We start from the raw sequence: 13,119 nt of genomic DNA on the forward strand, positions 1-13,119 counted from the left end.
CCAATGAATGGATCTTGTTGAGTATAAAAATTAAAACACTGATGATGTTGGCTTGTCTTTGATATCTCATATAAGAGCAATTTCACCCCTAAAGACTTTGCACCAGCACCCAGCACATTTATCCACTTAAGTGAACAGTAATAGACCTCAATGAATAGTAATAAGCCAAAGCATCTTCACCCCTAAAACAAAAAATAGGCTGGTCAATTTTATTAAAATATTATTATTTTTTATTATAAAATAATAATAAGTAATTATTTTATTTTTAATTTCTGACTTAAATTTTTTTTTGGGGGGGGGGGAACGTGGACCGTTGATCTGTGATCGGACGGTCCAGTTAAAAAGTGAATTTCAAATTTTTTTTACCGTTGGAAATCCAACGCCAGAAATTGGGCCACGTTGCCCCCTTGGGGGAGATGTTAGTGCACCTGCGCTGCTGGGTCCCACCTCTGATTTTGTTGTCTACTACCTCGCACCCATGCGCCATGCGCTAAGCGCAACAACACAAATGGCCTGGTCCCAAGGTCTATCAAAAATGGTCTGGTCTGGAGACCAGCTTGGGTTGGGTGCCAAGAAAACACATGGGCTAGAGTGAATTAATAGGGTGCCAACCTGGTTTTTTTACTGGGTGCTGGGCTATTCCACCTCTGGTGGAATTGCATTAAGCACCATTGAGTTCACATTGATTTTGATTCAAAACTTTACTTTCCTACAAAATGCAACTTGTGTATTCTCAAGGTAATGGTTCAGTGAATAATGGATATACAAATATATATACAGGGGTGTGCTATCCACACACCCTTGTTAATTTATGTCTGTTGATCTTCTACAATTCATTCAATCTGACGGCCAAAAACCAAAAAGATGTAGAAGAAGTAAAATAGGATGTGTGAATATCACACCCACATATATATATATATATATATATATATTATACTTATATTATTTACTAATCAGGTCGGATCGGTTATGAATACAGTTTGGGACCTCTATAACCATATCCAAAACCATAACTGAATAATATAAAATGTTTTTCCCCATATCCAGAGTATACCCAAACTTTCATAGCCAAATCCGTTCCATTCGGACGGTTATCCACGGTTATTGGGTTTAACGGTTAGAATTGCCATCCCTAGCCTTCAGAAAACCAAAAATGGAATTACATTTATGAAACAGTTCAGTAAATTATTTGATTGATCAAAATTCAAATGCCATAATTCGTAACAAAGTATTAAAACATTCCAACTTCTATATACTCTACAAACATGTAAAATTCCCGCCGGCGACTCAGATCAAATCAATGGCCAATTACTAGCTAAACTCAATACCGTAATCCTATACGGTAATGAAATACGCTGATATCTACGGTATACAACAAGCAAATGCACAAATTCGATAGTACAAAATGGTTTCATTCAGTCCTCAATCATAAGTAAATCAATGCAGGTACGTGCACAAACTAAGTTGTTTCTTCAGTTTGTTCAGCATTTCTAAATTCGGAGCTCGTGCATTATGTGCATCCACACCCCACTTCCTGCCGAACGAAGTTCTGCATCCCATGTTCGGTTGAACCACTTTGAGAGGGACAATTGGTGAAATGTTCATATGAATTGATATGCAAAAGGTAGTGATCATCATAGGGCTGCTTGGGCTTCTTCAATTTGTTTTCTCGTAGGTCGACCGCATTTTCTTACATCCTTACCAGACAAAAGCTTCAATGCATCCTTGAGGGTGATTTCAGTGGGTTTCATATTCTGCATGTGTAATTAAGATAACCCAGATCATTAAACTAGGTAAAATTTTGTGCAAGGTTGATCAAAAGTCCAGACGTAAAATTCTGAATGTATAAAAAAAAAAAAATTACCTTAGGAACAGAAGCAATTGTGCGCCGATGTCTAACTGCAAACCCAACCTTTGCCACCTTTAAAATGACTGGTTGTCCATCCGCTGGATGGTCTCCCTGAAATAAATCAGGGAAAGGGAGAGAGAGTAAGTTCAAGGATGAAGAAGAGCAGGAAACGGAATTCAGCAATCAGAATGAAGAACAAACCAAAGTCACAGGATATCGCAGCAACTCCAGCGCATATTCAAGGGTAATCGAATTCACATCCTTTATCTGAAAATTTCATGTGAAAATATGGATTCAGATTTCAAATAAAAGCATGGTAAATCTTCGATACATGTGCATGCATACAAAGACAGAAGGAAGAGAAAAAAATAGGAGCAAAAGGCAAGTAAAAGGCATCAGTAAAAACATCTACTATGAAGGACAGTACATATTTAAGTATTATGGATATGATTTTGGACAATAGTTGGCAAGAAGATGTGTAAATGAACAGAACAAGAATACAATGTTCCAATGTGGAGTTACTATAAAACTTCAACATACATGGGATACGTTGGCTCTTTTAGGTGCGTTAGTCTTCCTGTCTTCACCAAGTTGTACATAGCATCCGTAAGGACCTTTCTTCAGAAGAACCTGAAAGAGTACATAGTTTTTTTTTAGTGTAAACATAACTTGTAAATGATAAATTCAAGAAAAGCTACTACTCCATCATAAATCAACAAACTATCAGAATTCAAAGCAAACCTTTTCATTGGAGCCTGGACTTAGACCTAGCAGTTTTGGTTCCTCCACGCTGCTGTTCTTTTTTGGACCATCTTCTTCTTCTTCTTCTTCACCGTATAATGTCTTAGCAATGTATCTATTTGCAGCAACAAAAGGAAACATTGATCAATTATGGATAGTGGATTATCTTTAGCTGCAACTAAGACAAATTTAGGCCAACAAAATACAACTTGAAATTAGAAGAAAGTCAGCGTTTTCAGTTTGTTATGTTATAGAAAGGAGCCGGGTCTGATAACTCAATCTTTCTTTTCAGTTTAAATGACCTGGAAATACAGTCAATTTACTTGCCGGCTTTGCTCGTATATGTAGGCACACGGCCACGGGCAATGAAACTGGTAATTGTTTGTTACTCTGAATTTTCCTTTTCCTTTCCTGTCACTTGTTATGTTCTTCGTATTGAACCCTAATTATACTGCTACCAGTAACAGAATAATCAACCACAATATTGCCGCACATGCATGAGATTAAGTTATACCATAGGTTTTCATACTCACTTGCACTTCGGGTGTTGATCACAACCTATAAAATAGCCTGCACCGAACCGACTCACTTTGAAAATCAAACTGCCTTCCATACAACTGAAACATGTACAAGTTAAGATTGCAATAAGTATTAGAAAAAGTGCTCAAGAAAATACTTTCAGCGTGAACATAAATTATACAAGACATACGGTATATCAATTCGTGTTAATGATAGCATATGCATACCATGGGCATGTCCTGCTTTGGTCGGGAAGAGAAGCAAACAAGAAGTCTCCAAATTTTTTTTCCATCATCTTCTCTACCTGTGATATTGAATGGCTTATTATAAATATGAAAGTTCTAAGTATAGGTATTTTACAAATGGAGGCTTGATTTTAACGGAGACCAAATAATGCAGCATAATGAATTAAGAATATTTTAATTTAACTTCCTATTTTCTTGTTATCTTCCTGTTCTTATTACTTTCCTGCTTCAAGTAGGTTTAGGATTGCTTTCCTGTTTCTAGTGAGATTGCGGCATTATAAATACATGCTTTGGAATTCAGTTGAGGTGGACTAGACAAGACATGAAGGATTAATTAAACAGATTTTCTCCCTGAGTATTTTTGTCTCTCTGTCTTCCCTTCCGTCGGTATGATTTATGTTCTAATCATTGGTCGTCTTCTTGAAATCTCCTTGTTCTGTCTATCTATTTCTCTTCTCTTGAACTCTAATTCTCTCTCTCTCTTTCCAAATCCCTCTCTAATTTCTAAATTCCTGTTGATTATTCTATACACCAAACCTTACCTGATGAATATGAACAGTGCTGGTACGCTCACAATAAGTGCTGAATCGGGTCCAATAATCTTTTAAGAGGCCTTTCCATTCAGTTAAGCCAGCAGACACATTATCAAGCTGATGCAGAAGCGAGAGACGTAGAAAAGAAGTCAGTCACCCGTAACATCAAGTACATCGAATAATTAACAATGACAGATGGACAAAATTGTTTGACGAAAGAAATGTTATATGCTATATCTTTTATATTTCAAAATGAGTAAGCTTATACTGAAAAAGATTATAATCAATATAGATTTACCTCATTCTCCATGTCAGCAGTAAAACTGTAATCTGTGACCTCGGAAAAATGGTGGCAGAGAAATGCTGACACCTAAAATTAACCAAAAAAATAAAATAAATTGGGAGGCAACAAGGAATGTCAACATATCTCATGGACTCAGCAATTTGAGAAATCCCATGTTAACTACACCCTTCAACTATGAACTAACGAGAAACGAATGAAAAGACAACCAAGAAACCAGCAAAAAATAAGATAAAATGGCACAAGTTAGAAGTGACCAATATTAGAAATAGGAGGATAAAGCCACATAACAATGGACTTGCACGGATCTATAAGAAAGCATGTAAAGATCTTTGCCGTTTCTCTGATTTCCAGTAACTCAAAAAGAATGCCAACATACCATACGACCACGAAATTCTGGATGTAATACACGGCTTTTAACTGTCACGTAGTTTCTATCCTGGCACCACAAATCAATAAGTCGTCAAAATATTGTCAGGTTAAAAATCATAATAAAAAGACCAGCCAAAATACTTCCTGGAGATTGTTGACAAGAGAACGTTTTAGAAAAATTCAGAAAGAATTCTCAAGAACATGCTTATTGTAATGCTATGAGATATCTAACTTTCCAAAGTACATGGTACAACTATTAAAAGGGTTTCTAAGAATATGAGACATAACGTAACTCAAAGTTGTGCACAATTTCCGTCAAAACAATACATTAAAAATTATGATCAAAGAAAACCCAACAATTTGAACACCTTCAATTACCTGTAAAACCTTCAAAGTGCTAGCATATGTTGAAGGTCTTCCAATCCCAAGCTCCTCTAATTTCTTAACCTATGGAACACACCACCACAAAGATGAGACAACCAAAGCTAAAAAATAAGTACACCAGTTATAACACAAACTTAAAGAGCTTGTTATAATTAAACTTCCCATCTATGGAGTACATTCAAATGGTAAAATACCTCCGGGGGCGGCAATTTTGAAGTAATTCCTATTGCCAATAGTTTCATAGTCCCCTTTCCCAAAGAAAATAACTAACGAATTCTAACAGCATTTCTTGTATAATGTAAAATTATAAAATTTTACCAGTGTTGCCTCAGAGTAGCGGGGAGGAGGTTGAGTATGGTGCTCCTTGAGTTCCACTTTACCAATACATAATGGATCCCCGCGCTACATAAACAAAATAAAAGACTTAAGAAATGAAAAAAGCAATGATAAATCTCGTATGGAACTGAACACAATCAGAGTTATACATTGTCGTTCAATACCAAAGGCTCTTATCCTGAAATTTAGACGGGGCATGTGCATCCGAGCATATGTGGGTAGGGGCAATGGGAAAGTGACACAACGTAAATTTAGGTCCAAACTTACCTTCAAAGAATTAAGAAGTACAAAAGGTTCATCATGACTCTTCCCTTCCTGTTCTTTATATTTGACTGCTTGAGCTTCCACATCCTAAACATGAGAAATAAACATGCTCAAAACTCCACATATGCATGCAACACACTGCCAATTTAAGATGTGGCATCAAATCAATCGCATCAAAGTGAAGCTACATGAATAAAAGGGAATTTACTTTCCAAATCCTGACATCAGAACTGCCTTTTAAAAACAAATAATAACTTGCAATTATACGGATTTGTGCAGTTCCCAGTTTGGATCCTATGACTAATGGATATGATGAGTTCATGACACTAAAAGTTAAATCGGCATATAAGATCGTACAAGTAGCAGTATTTTAACATATCTTGGGAATTAAAGTGTATATCCATATAAAGAAAAACAAAGCAAAAGTCATACCATAACTGAGGAACATTAAGAAGATTCCAGTGTTTACCAAAACAAAATAGCAGATTCAGTTACTGATACTCAACGACTCCAACCAGTGAGACAATTTTAGAAATGCAAATGTGTTATGACTGTGGCACACGAGCCAATTGCATACGTTTGCAACAACACTAAGATGGAAAACAGAACTATACCTCAAAGACAGCCTGATATCCAGGGAACTCAACCCTTGAGCACGACGAGCGGAAAACAATGGACTCACCAGCATTTCCAATATCGAGTTGTATCTGGTTAGATTTATGGGGAAATGAATTAGGAAAGAGATGGTGAATTTGCATTACATGTATATATGAATGGAACATAAGAACAAGGATATGAGGAAACGTCAACAAGTTAATGCATGTTCTATTTGACAAAGAATGTGTTGCTTTTATCATTGAACTTTGAATAAGTTATCTTTCAATCACGTGTACTCTTCTCAGCAAAGTACATGCTAACACCCAGGAATTGATTGAAATAGCATCAATTAGGTCTCCCTGAAATCCATAGTGAATAATCAAAGAATAGGAAGCAAACTGTGTTTTCCTCTCTGAATTTCATCCTATATTCAAGTTTAAGAAAGCAGAACAACTGTGATCCATTTTTCTCAGAAATAGAGCAATCAAGGTTCCAAGATGCAGTGTTACTCATAAGGTGTAAATTATTGTGTTCCCACTCTGATGACAGTTCAGATGCAGACCACGCACATACTGAACTTTATAAGATAAAAACAAATAAAAGAATAACAATAAATTATAAAAGAAAAATACATAGTTTGAGGACAGTGGAAGTACTGCCTATAACAAAGTACAGCAACATATATTGAAGATATTCTAGAAATGTAACTACTTGTTCAAAAGGAAGAAACAACTTGGAAATAATTATAAAACATATTTTTGCAGCCTGTATTAATTGCGATAATTGACCACTGGATAGTAATAGTTATAAGGCTATTTGTTCCCATCACTTAAATGAGAAGAATTTTCATAATTTTATATTCTAAGTTTCTAACCTGCTCAATTGTAGCAGGCTCCATCTGACATGCCACTGTCCGACACCAAATTAGAGTGTACAACTTCAGGGAATCTTCATCGAGTATCCCATGAAGCAAAGCTAGATTCCAAGAAGAAAATTTTAGTCAATTCACTAGAAAGAGCCTATGAACAGATGAACTGTACATCTGAAAAAACTTGCATAAAAAAACATGAAGAAACTTTAATGTAGCATGCAAAATTGTTAGTTACATGGCAATCTTCGAACATCAGTGGGTCTAATTGCTTCATGGGCCTCTTGAGCATTCTTCACTTTCTTAAAAAATTTGCGTGCAGTTTCTGATGCAAAATTCTGTCCATACCTGCATCAAAGGAATATTGTGTGTAATGAATAAACATATAGATCTCATTGCACAAGTATAACCACAAATAGCGAAAACCTGTAGGTCACAACTCATCACAGGAACAAGTATATATATGAACTAAGTTTTGAAACTATAGGTCATTTAATCTCTTGCTTTCAATGCTCTACACCAATGGTGATTTTCAGACCTTACAAAGCAAAAAACCTGTAAGTTTTGAATTGTAGGATAGAATAAGCATAAATTAAATTCCAAATAAAATGACAGCACAAAGACATGAACATGCATATCATTATTCTGCATTACATCTAAATTTAAATTCCAAATAAAATAGAAGTCGAAATAACGTGTATCAACAGAACCTTTCAATGACCATGGAGCGCACATCCTTACAGGCTTCATCAGAAATCTGCAGAAATTAAAAGACTTCGGTATTAGAAAGAATGATAGATGTCGGCCTCAACTAGAGATGAACTATACATTGAGACAGTGTAAATCAAGCGCACACATGCAAACAATCAGCATACATTCTAGTAATTATCATAACAAAGAAACGAAGTACAATTACAATTCTAAGCAAACTCAACAATTGAAACTTAGCAGCCTTGGACACTGACACTACGCCATAAAATCCATCGTTTTACATTGTGCAGCATAAAAGAAACCGATTTGCAACTGAGGAATTTTAAACACAACAAACCATTCCGCAAGAGCAGTTCAATTGAGTTATGAAAATAATTAACTAGAAAGAAGAATGTTATAATCAAGTAAAAATCCTATTTCAAAATTTTCCTTTTAAGATTACATTGGTTCAGGTCATCCCAAATCAATTGAAAATTGATCACCTAAAGAGAAGGCAATAGAAATGTTAAAAAGGAACCATCCACCAAAAACATTGACAGACAACATGAAACTCAATCAAGAATACATACTGTAGGGAAAATATTCATGCAGCCAAAAAGATACCTACATGTAGTCCATCTGTTCGGGTGTAAGTGATCAGACCCGCTGCTTTACCATCAGATAACTGAACCCCCTCGTAAAGTTTTTGTGCAAGCTGCATATATAATGTATCTTCCATTAGCCAGAAAGTCTGTGTATCTATATGATGCATATCCTTAAAGCAAATATATATGTATATTCTTAAAGCAAATATATATATATATATATATATATATATATATTATCAATTCAAAGCATGAATCATAAGATTAACTGCATCGAAGAAAAGACTTGTGGCTAGAACAGAAGACGAACGTTGAAGTAAAACTTTTACAACTCTTTCTGGTAATGGAAAAATGTTACTTCATTTCAGGACAACATCTGCTCTTACAATTCCAATTAGAAAAATAGAATCAGAGCAGTTAGTTCACCATTAGGCTGGTTTTGTTTTGTGCAGACATCTTTCTGCTTTATATGAAGATAATATAACTATACGATAACAGTACAGAACATAAACAACAATGTTTCAAGTGATACAACATTCCATATGAGCAGAACTGATATGGAATGTTTGACATGTAATGTCTAAGGTGATACCACTATGGCTGTGTATCCTTAGAGTGATACAACATTCCATATGAACTGGATAACAGCCGTTACAAATCTGGGCATTGAAATTGATGTAATAGTGGAGAAACTTATACTTATGAGCAGAAGAACAACTTCAAAGCTATTAAAAACATTATACTTTAAAGCAAGGATAATGAATAAAATATATGGATAATTGTCATTTTAGCTTTAGAGTTTAGATGGAAATCAGAAGATAAATGCTCTCAAGCCCGCACCTTCATTGTATATGCTGCATTGAAATGCAATTTGTTTGCAGCATCCTGCTGAAGTGTGGATGTTATATACGGCGTGGGAGGATTCTTCCGCATTTTGCTTTTCTTAGAATTGACAACTTGAAAATTTTCTGAATTAATCTGCTGTTCAATTACTTTAGCCTCGGTATGAGAACTGATAGAAAATTGATTTAACTTCTTGGAATCATAATGGGTCAAGTGTGCTGGGAAGGATGGGGCATCCACTGATGAACCCTTATCTTTTTTCCTCAATTCAACTGCAGTAGTCCAATATTCCTGCGGTTTAAATTCATCAATTTCCATTTCCCTATCGCACAGAAGAGCCAATGCAGCAGATTGGACTCGCCCCGCAGACTGGCAACCTGGTAGTTTCCTCCATAACAGTGGTGAAATGTTAAATCCAATCAAATAATCAAGAGCACGCCGTGCAAGGTAAGCATGGACCAAGTTCTCATCAATTTCTCGTGGAGTTTGCAGCGCGCTTTTGATAGAGGCCTCAGTGATTTCATGAAAAACAACCCTGGCTACAGTAATATCTTCACGTAAAGCACCCTGTTGTTGCAGCATCTCAATAATATGCCAAGCAATAGCCTCTCCTTCACGATCAGGATCTGATGCAAGAATAAGAGTTTCTGCTCTGATGAACAAGGTGTGAGAAATAAGAAATTCAGAAACATAGCTCCAAAATGATTACCATAGACCAGAATATCCTAGCTAGTATTGTTAGTAGCTTGTAGCTAATTGAATCAGAATGAAAATGATAAGAAATCATACCCTGTTAGTGCAACCTTTATAGTTTGCAGATGAGTCCAGGCAGCAGATGGAACTTCCCACACCATACTGAACTCATCATCAGGCCGTACAGATCCTGACCTAGCAGCCAAGTCCCTTACATGACCATAGCTAGGAAGAACTTCAAACATGTCACCAAGATAACCCTGAATAACCTTCGCTTTTGTAGCAGACTCCACCACCACAACAGTTTTCCCAGTTGCGGGGTAAAGCGGCTTCAGTGTCATTTTTCCATGAGGTTTCACTTTGCCTATTTTTTGTGGTAAAAGTTTCTGTGGCGACTTAGTATCTGAATTTACCAATTTTCCCTTTCCCATAGAGTTCCCGCCTTTCTTCTTTGGCTGGGGTTTTGTTGAAGAACCATCAGCAACTTCTACTGGAGTTTTCGCAACGAGGTTCAACTGAAAGACTGCAGTGTTAGTTAAAATATTGTAATGTAAAGATTTTAATCCTAATTCTACTAAAAAAATTATAGTTACTATTTGCTAACCTCTGAAACCTCCGCCGACTTTTCGCCTCTTTTGGTACTACCAGATTTCTTCGGTTGAGAAGTAACCTTAGAACTGTGTGTTGTAGCAGCTTCTGCAGGAGGATTTGCGGCAGAAATTTGTTCTTTAGTTTTCTTGCTTTTTGACCTCTTTTTCCCTTTGACTTTAGAGACCTTGGTATCATTACTTATAGGAGAATTGGAAACCAAAGATCCCAATTTTCCAGCCCCCTTCTCACTTCCATCTTGCTGTTCGGTTAAAGCTTCTACATCAACATCTTTGGAGATGCTAGAATCAGTAGCTTTGGTTTTAATTTGAGCTGCTAATGCCTTTTCCCGTTTCTTGCGTTTGTTAAGCTTTCTGAAAAAAAATGTATTTCCACTATTCCGGCCATCTTGGACACCCACACTCTCTCCTTTGTATATAACAGATGCAACTTGAGAGAAAAACCTCTTGGGAAAAGCTCCCGCGCTATGATTAGTTAAACCTAATCTGCAACTATTCTTAAAAGAGACACAACTGATAATACCAGCAGGCCCTAATGAATTAAGCGAACCATGTTCTAAATGAGAATGAATGGTAAAAGCACGTTCAGACCCATCACTGGTTCTTCTGAAAGAATGAAAATTTGGCCCAAACTTTGAATGGTTGGCCGTGATCATGGAAGAAACTCCGGATTTCTTTAACCTGAGCTGAGAACAATTTCTGTATACATTTGCTGTCAAATTCAGCGAAGATGGTAAGCAAGCACATGGATAAGCCTCAAACGCCCTCCACTGCATCTGGAGGACCAAAAGTTGCACGTCACGATAAGATTTTTAGGGAACAAGCATACTTGGACAAATATTGAACACACATACACACACAAAAACAAAATCAAATTCCGAATATCCCAGTGTTGCATTAGTTAGCACAACCAACATAATTTAATCAAACCCAACAAGAATCTATACCTATGTTCGTATTCATCGGTAAAATGCTCCATTAAGTGAAAAAGTTCCATACTTGAGTGTCCAATCAACCAAAACAGACCATCATTTTACACCAAATAAACAACCCAGAAATATAGCCAGCTAGAAATGGTACAAATTGGTGCGGGGAAAGGCATGAACTTGAAGCAAAAGATGGAAAAAAATAGAGAGCATGAAAAATGAAAGGGAAAAGTGGGAACCTTGGCCATGGAGCGGCGGAGACGGAGGGCGGAGGAAGCTAAGGTGTTTGAGAAAATCAAGGAGGAAGCGGGGACGGTGGACAGTGAAACGGTCCGTTGAAAATGTATCATCGCCATGCCAGTTTCATTTGCTTAACGCAAACAAAGATAAGAGTGGAGTTTCGGATGTTCTGTTATACTGTATGAGAGAGAGTGAGAGATGGAGAAGGTGAGGCTACGAAACGAGGGTTTTGACCAAAGGGTTTTAGGGTAGGTTTTCGGATTCGGGTGATGATCCGGGTACTGGCCTTTAATTTTGTTCCCATATTTTGGCCCATTCCGGAGGCAGAATTTCTTCTTTTTGGGTTTCTTGTGTCAATTAATCATGTTATTCGTCTTTTTCATTTTCAGTCTAAGTTACTTTCGTTAAACAAAAAGATTAATACAAGGAAAAGAAAGTCTGAAAAACAGCTCAAAACTTAAATACACGCCTAATAAAATAACAAAAAATAAATTCAAAATAAATACCTAAAATAATCCAGCTGAAAAAATAACATAAACCCTAAAAACGGAGAGGAAACTAGCAGCCACCACCAAGTCAAACGCACCTCCATCGCAAGGCCACTGCTATCAAGAGAACAAACCAAATGGAACAACTGGATCAACGGAAAATAGGGGTGAGCGAGCCACACGTAGAGTGATCGCTCCCATAGTGTAAGTTGCCCTTTAACAGCCACTCAAAACCCGTGTGTCATCGAGAAGAAGTACCTGGGTCGAGTAGCAGTGGTCGGTAGTTGAGGACACGCAACGAAAAGAAGCATCAGAGCAAGAGAGGTGCATGAGGGTTCCGATATGAGACAAGCTCATGGAAGTTGAAACAAAAAAATAAAGCAAAAGTAAAGCAACGCAGGAAAAATGAGAAACAAAGGAGGAGGAAGGCTTCCCTCTCCGCCCTGCGTCTACACTGCTCCATGTCCGTGTATTATTCGACAAATATGTTAAAACAATACTTTGGAAAATTCAGCTATTTTAATTTAATATTTAATTATTTATATTTTTCAATAATATGTTAAAAGTACATATAAAAAACATGAATTTTATATGGAATATTATTGAGAAATGTGTGAAAATAACGTGAAAGGTAAGTATGTACCTATATAATATGTGTATGATACGTTGAGGCTTTAACAACGTGTAATTTAACGATTATCAAAGCATATATAGAAAATGAAAATATTTTAAAAAAATATGTACATACTTATTTAATGTACGTATTATATGCATATTTACTAACTATGCTAATCTTTTTTATGTCCATTAAAAATTGATTGTCTCGGACATTCGATGAAATTGGAATTCATAAAAAATTAAAAAAATTAACGAAAAGTTCAAAAAAAAATAATTTTAATAAAAAATGACAAATAAAATTATAGTAAATAATACAAGATAGAGATAAAAATGTAATTTTTTTATTCAAAATAAACAGTACTGAGAGTATCACGTTAAAACTTCTCAAAAAATTAGCAT

At 36.2% G+C, this 13,119-nt stretch overlaps 1 protein-coding gene across 2 annotated transcripts; it reads right to left on the bottom strand.

The window, feature by feature from the left end:
- Nucleotides 1-1,164: 1,164 nt before the first annotated feature.
- On the bottom strand, nucleotides 1,165-11,756 carry LOC103944634 (DNA topoisomerase 1). 2 transcript variants are annotated; one of them, XM_048580368.1, is made up of 22 exons: nucleotides 11,614-11,756; nucleotides 10,445-11,224; nucleotides 9,937-10,355; nucleotides 9,145-9,799; nucleotides 8,328-8,414; nucleotides 7,720-7,766; nucleotides 7,248-7,357; nucleotides 7,016-7,116; nucleotides 6,159-6,251; nucleotides 5,548-5,631; nucleotides 5,263-5,346; nucleotides 4,939-5,007; nucleotides 4,568-4,627; nucleotides 4,186-4,257; nucleotides 3,897-4,004; nucleotides 3,337-3,413; nucleotides 3,124-3,207; nucleotides 2,591-2,705; nucleotides 2,390-2,479; nucleotides 2,051-2,116; nucleotides 1,865-1,960; nucleotides 1,165-1,754 (listed from the first exon to the last, which is right to left on the bottom strand). In XM_048580368.1, the coding sequence occupies exons 1-22, from the start codon at nucleotides 11,728-11,730 to the stop codon at nucleotides 1,635-1,637; spliced, it is 3,534 nt and encodes a 1,177-aa protein (XP_048436325.1). In that variant the 5' UTR covers nucleotides 11,731-11,756; the 3' UTR covers nucleotides 1,165-1,634. The 2 variants fall into 2 exon arrangements, with proteins under 2 accessions (XP_048436325.1, XP_048436326.1); XM_048580369.1 differs by lacking the exon at nucleotides 11,614-11,756 and adding an exon at nucleotides 11,396-11,562.
- Between the last annotated feature and the right edge of the window lie 1,363 nt (nucleotides 11,757-13,119).

The sequence above is a fragment of a genome, unplaced genomic scaffold, assembly GCF_019419815.1.
Source record: "Pyrus x bretschneideri cultivar Hongxiangsu unplaced genomic scaffold, Pyrus_bretschneideri_v1 Contig15, whole genome shotgun sequence".
Classification (NCBI taxonomy): Eukaryota; Viridiplantae; Streptophyta; class Magnoliopsida; order Rosales; family Rosaceae; genus Pyrus; species Pyrus x bretschneideri.

What these genes read in the sequence shown, in the direction of transcription:
- LOC103944634 (XM_048580368.1), bottom strand. Translation starts at nt 11,730, where the DNA reads ATGGCGATGATACATTTTCAACGGACCGTTTCACTGTCCACCGTCCCC. An exon ending in CCCGAACAGATGGACTACAT is followed by an intron (nt 7,767 to 8,327) that starts GTAGGTATCTTT and finishes TAATTTCTGCAG; the next exon opens with ATTTCTGATGAAGCCTGTAA. An exon ending in AAAGAGCCAACGTATCCCAT is followed by an intron (nt 2,117 to 2,389) that starts GTATGTTGAAGT and finishes TGAAATTTTCAG; the next exon opens with ATAAAGGATGTGAATTCGAT.